Genomic DNA, 5,349 nt, shown 5'->3' with positions numbered 1-5,349 from the left:
ACGTCTCCTGTTGGTCACCTGTCCTGTTGATTACCCCCCGGAGGTGCAACCTTTTACTTCCTTGTGACCCCCCTTTACTACCCGGCACCCCCAGTGTGACACACAGGAGCCAGCCGTGGCCTTGGTCACTGTAGGAATAAGTATAACAAGAGCCTGTCTGCATCCCAGTCCCAGGCAGTAACTGTAAACATCAGGTGTTATCACTGCCAGTAGCAGGCACTGTCTACGAAAACATGCTGCTGACTTCAGAAAGTGCAGCCTTTTAGAAGAAACTAAAACTGAAAAGTAAAAATCACTAAATAGGACTGGGTTTTAGCTCAAACCCAGGACAGTCTTTTAGACAGGACAGTGAGATGCAGAGTTTGATATTTGGTCAGAATTTTGGATTTCAGTAATCATCCCCTTAAAGATGAGAAAACAGGGTTACTTTCAAGTGAATACATGTAAATATTGCATTTAATGCTCTTACAGCGATGGCTGGAATTCGTAGTCAGTTTTATTAGAAAAAGTATTGGAGTGGATGCTAACCCAAACTTCTGCCAGCGTCAGACTGCATTGTTTTACAGGGCGATCCGCTATGTTTGCATGTTTCTGTGTGGCCTAAGTTAAACCTTTGGATTTTGTTCCTCTTTAGTCGGATCGGTGAAAACCTTGAACAGGCCCTGCCCAGCCTGACAGAGCTCGTTCTTACCAACAACAACATTGCTGAACTGGTAAGCAGGATAAATCTAAACAAGCTTAGTTTTTGTGTTTGTCATCTTTCTAATTAACCTTTTTCCCGAGAATAGTGTCATATGTTTTTGGTAATAGTTGGCGTTTTTTCTTTAGAGTAAGGTCGGATGGTTTTGGTGGTGGTTAATGAGGTAGATATTTTCATGAACCTCATTTGCAGCGTGCAGGGGAACAGCAGTCACAAAATCTCAGTTGGTTTCCTGTTCAACTGTTTGCAGTAGTTTTAATTAGTACCCATTAGAAAATCTGTTTAGTCTCTAAATGAGGTATGAATTCAGGAACTTTGGTTTCAATAGTTTGATTTTTTTTTTTTTTTCTTTCACTAAATGGACTTACGATTTCTTACCGTGTTCCCATTATGTAGGGTGAACTGGATCCATTATCAACTATTAAATCGTTGACTTACCTGAGGTATGTAATCCTAAAAAGGAAAGCTCCTCTTTCTCTTCCATATGAGCTCTGCTGCCTGCCTGGCTCTGTTCTTTGATGCTCTCCTTCTTATGAGCTGTGACAGATTCTTTATGCCTAAAATTAAATCGACAAACACTGCGCTTCAGAAATACCTGGTATTTAATGGGTGAGGCTTTATACTACTGTCAGCCTGGGCCAATGAGATATGCAAGCATCGAAGTGACCTTAACCTTTAAAACCCTAAAGATTTAAACTCTTATTATGAAGTTAAAATATATAGAAACAATGACTTTTCAGTAATGCTACATTTGGTGTGAGGGACAAAAGAAAGGAAAGCAATTTGTCCTGTGATTTTTTTTCAGTTGATCAGTTCCAAGTGGGAAAATGATGGTTTAGTTACTTGGGTTTGGTTTTCTTTTTTATATATTTTGAGGTTGTTCTTTATGTTCTTCTTCAATAAAATCTACTTAACTGATAAAATAAATTGCAATTTTTTACTCTAGTTTTCATAATATCAAAGAATGCTGTTACTAGGCTATCTAAATGGTATTATTGTTGTCTGTTGTAGCAGAAGGCACATGAATGCATTTTAAGTGTATTACTGTATTTCAGCATAAGCATATTTTTAAATATTTCATATTGAAAACCTCTTTATAACCTTTATTTACTTTATAGTGTTTTAAGAAATCCTGTAACAAATAAGAAGCATTACAGATTGTATGTAATCCACAAAGTTCCCCAGGTCAGAGTGCTGGATTTTCAAAAAGTGAAACTCAAAGTAAGTCCACTTAAGTAAGTCAGCACAAGACAAATACTTCTTTTTTTTCCTTTTTTTTCCCTTCTGTTTTTGAAAATTCAGTGCTAACAGTAAGCTTTTTGCCATAGTTGTAAATTTTATTGGAATTATGTATTGTAAGTGGCCCTAAAACTCTTTGTTTTCTTTCATGGTTTCATTCTCTTAAGGATATAGCCTGTTTAATTATGCTTAATTAAGTTTTACTCGCTCTGTTCAGTCTGATTCTTTTCTGGCCCTCTGGCCTTGGCAGAAACACAGACCTCTAGAGAAAGAAATGAGCAGTTGCAACAGAGTGAAGATGAGCGTGGGGAAGAGTTGTTGCTTTTAAGAGCGTTAGGCTGATCTTTCTTGAGCCGGAGCATTTGGGCAGTGTTTGCATGCTTGTTTTCTGACGTCTGGTCCCCACGTATCGATGTTGGGTGAAGATGAGCCGAAGCGTCTTTTCTTTGCAAAGACAAGAAGCTTTGCAAAATGCCATGTTCTTGAATTAACTTTGTGTGTGTGGTATCGCTGTAGGAGCGACAGGAGGCAGAGAAAATGTTCAAGGGCAAACGGGGTGCACAGCTTGCAAAGGATATTGCCAGGAGAACCAAAACGTAAGATAAAAAAAACAAATTTACACTGGCATCCTCCTTCAGAAACACCACTGGCTTTGTGTGCGGGGTCAGGCAGTACTGGGAAATATCAGCTGCTGGCAGGGTGCCTTAAAAGCTTCGGTAGCCAGAAGTGCCTGGGCTGAGCATCCTGATTTTTGGATGGTGGTGAATACATCTCAGAAATATTTTTGAAAGAGGTACTTGGCCACGGTGGACTGATTTCAGTGGACAAGCAGGATACCTTAATTTAATTTTTAATATTTAACTCAGAAAGGTGGCCATTTTTTTTTCCCCTGGGTGACTGGCGACTACAATTTTTTGTTTTGCCAGGGAATAAAAACTGCAAAGTGTGCTGTAGTTAGCAGGAGAAACGCAGATGAAAATCCCTAGTTAAGAATTAAGCTAAATAAGCATTTTATTTGTAATAGCTTAAGTGGTACGTCAGATGTTTTATTTAATCTTTCACCAACCTGTTTGGAAACCAGAATTTGGATCATGTATGGCAGCAGCATTTCCAAGTTCACACTTAAATAAAAAAATACTTTGACCATATCTAGCATTTAAAACTGTAATAGATGGACTCTAGCTCTAGTTTACGAGTGGAAAGAGGTTCAAATCTGTCACAGTTTTAGAACAAGAATCAATAACCAGATGTGAAGAAAACGTTTCTATAGGTGCAAAAGAGAGGTTGCAGCACTCCTATGCTGGGTCAGCACGTCAGGAAATTCTTTCCAGTTGATTACATCCATTTTCACAGATTTTCCTTCTGTTTTTCTTACAGCAGCAGAAAACCTTTTTCTTTTGAGAGTGTGGTAATATGTTGGACATATGAGAGCAGGAAACCCAATTTCAGTTACTCCATATTTATCCACCCAGCATTTTTAATGGCCACAGACCAATAAGTGTTCAACAACATCCAAATCCAACCAGCTTTTGTCATCTGCTTAATTTATGAAGTCAAGGTCTGCCTCTCTTTATGAGGAGACAAAAAGGTGGGGTGGCAGTGGGAGTGGGACGGCGAGGACAAGTTGCTGGTGTTTCTGAAGGAGAAGATTCTTCTCTGTATCAGTTTGTTAACAAAGATAAGATACTACACTTGAATGCTTCCAAACCTGGTTTGGAAGTTAGAGAAGCATGTGCTCTTCAAAGGATGTGATGGGTCTTTTATTTTTTTTTTTTGAAGCTTCAATCCAGGTGCTGGCCTGCCAACTGACAAAAAGAAAGCTGGGCCCTCCCCAGGGGACGTTGAGGCAATTAAGGTAAATATCTCGGGACACTGCGTGGAGGAGAAAAACAGTCGTGGATCCGAACAAAATAAATGTTTCTTTCCTCCTGGCAACCCTTGACTTTGCTCAGACCAATGGAACAGTGTGTCCTAACTTTGATTTAGGTGTTTTTTTTCTGTAATTTTTCTTGTGTTATGACATACCTGTTTTTTGAGACCTTAAATTTAGTGTTGATCTGAGTGTTAAGAGTGGGAGAGAGCAGCTTGTTTAATAAGGGGGGAAGTAAGATTGTGCTTTGTTGTTGGCATGATTTTCTAGAACTGAACTTTGTAGAACTTTCTGTGGAAGCTTAATATCCCTTCTAAACAAATGTTTAGAATATACTTATGAGGGGATTTGACTGTGTACTGTATGCAAAGATTTCTCTTTTGTCTGTTTTTTTTAGACTGCTATAGCAAATGCTACAACTTTGGCTGAAGTGGAGCGACTGAAAGGCTTACTACAGGCTGGTCAGATCCCTGGCAGAGAACGAAAATCAGGTCACTGCATGCTTCTCTTACTTCTGTTTCCCCACACAGAATCTACCTCTTTTCATAGCTTCCTGATGTTTCATGTGTTCTCAGTAGGGAGTTACGCTGGAAGTACCAAACGAGGAGTTGAAAAAACTGTTTAGAAAATGAGTTTTATAGTCAGAGTGACTGTGGACCCCGTCCGTGTGTCTGTAATTGGTGGGTGACCTGTCTGGCCTCTAAGGCACAGCTCAGGGCCATTAGCTGGTCTCTTCGAGAGTCAGCCCCGAGAGTTTCGCTGCATTGGCAACTCCAAACAGAGTCACAGAATGGCCTAGGTTGGAAAAGACCTTTAAGATCATTGAGTCCAACCCTTAAGCTGGCAAGTCCTTGCTAAACCATTCCCTGTCTGCTATGTCTACACAACTCTTAAAGACCTCCAGGGATGAGGACTCCACCACTGCCCTAGGCAACCTGTTCTGATGCCTGATAACCATTTTAGTAAAGAAATTGTTCTTAATATCCAACCTAAACTTCCCGTGGTGCAACTAGAGCCTGTTTCCTCTTGTCCTGTCACTTGTTGCTTGTTTGAAGGGACCCATCCCCACCTCTACGAACTCCTTTCAGGTAGTTGTAAAGAGCAATCAGGTCTTCCCTGAGCCTCCTTTTCTCCAGGCTAAACAGTCCATCCCAGTTATTAAAAAAACCCAATTATATTAATTATGTCAGGACTCTGGTCATAAACCAACAAAAAAAGAATCTGGAGGAGGAAGCCGGTCCCTTCCAGCCCTGACAGCTCTGTGCTTCTAGGACTCTGGTTCTGAGCGTTGGCGCAGGAGCGTGACTCTGAGAGCTCTCTCTGGGTGAACCCTACCTGCAGACGGGCAGTGCCACCTCTTCTCTGTATGTTAGTGCTAGGCAGATCTTTCTGTTTTTCAAGAGTTCGTGTCACAGCCCCTCTGCGGAGGGATGGAAATTAGCGTTGTCCCGCGGGAAGGAAAACCCAAGCGTTCCCATAACGCCCTGACTTGTCCTTTCAGGCCCTTCGGAGGACGCCGAAGAGGAGATGGATGAAGACC

General features: G+C 40.9%; 1 protein-coding gene across 1 annotated transcript in view; it reads left to right on the top strand.

Annotated features, from left to right (window-relative positions):
* SNRPA1 (small nuclear ribonucleoprotein polypeptide A') overlaps positions 1–5,346 on the top strand; it is a gene marked incomplete at both ends in the record, with an annotated part of 5,778 nt that extends 432 nt beyond the window's left edge. The window contains 7 exons of the mRNA XM_009873482.1: positions 635–713; positions 1,097–1,143; positions 1,819–1,921; positions 2,456–2,535; positions 3,719–3,794; positions 4,207–4,300; positions 5,311–5,346. Of these exons, the coding sequence (XP_009871784.1) occupies positions 635–713; positions 1,097–1,143; positions 1,819–1,921; positions 2,456–2,535; positions 3,719–3,794; positions 4,207–4,300; positions 5,311–5,346 (515 nt within the window). The remainder of the gene's footprint in view (positions 1–634; positions 714–1,096; positions 1,144–1,818; positions 1,922–2,455; positions 2,536–3,718; positions 3,795–4,206; positions 4,301–5,310) is intronic.
* Between the last annotated feature and the right edge of the window lie 3 nt (positions 5,347–5,349).

Source organism: Apaloderma vittatum, unplaced genomic scaffold (assembly GCF_000703405.1).
Source record: "Apaloderma vittatum isolate BGI_N311 unplaced genomic scaffold, ASM70340v1 scaffold18897, whole genome shotgun sequence".
NCBI lineage: Eukaryota > Metazoa > Chordata > Aves > Trogoniformes > Trogonidae > Apaloderma > Apaloderma vittatum.
The sequence above is the reverse complement of the archived record's forward strand: the minus strand, read 5'-3'. Positions and strand labels throughout refer to the sequence as shown.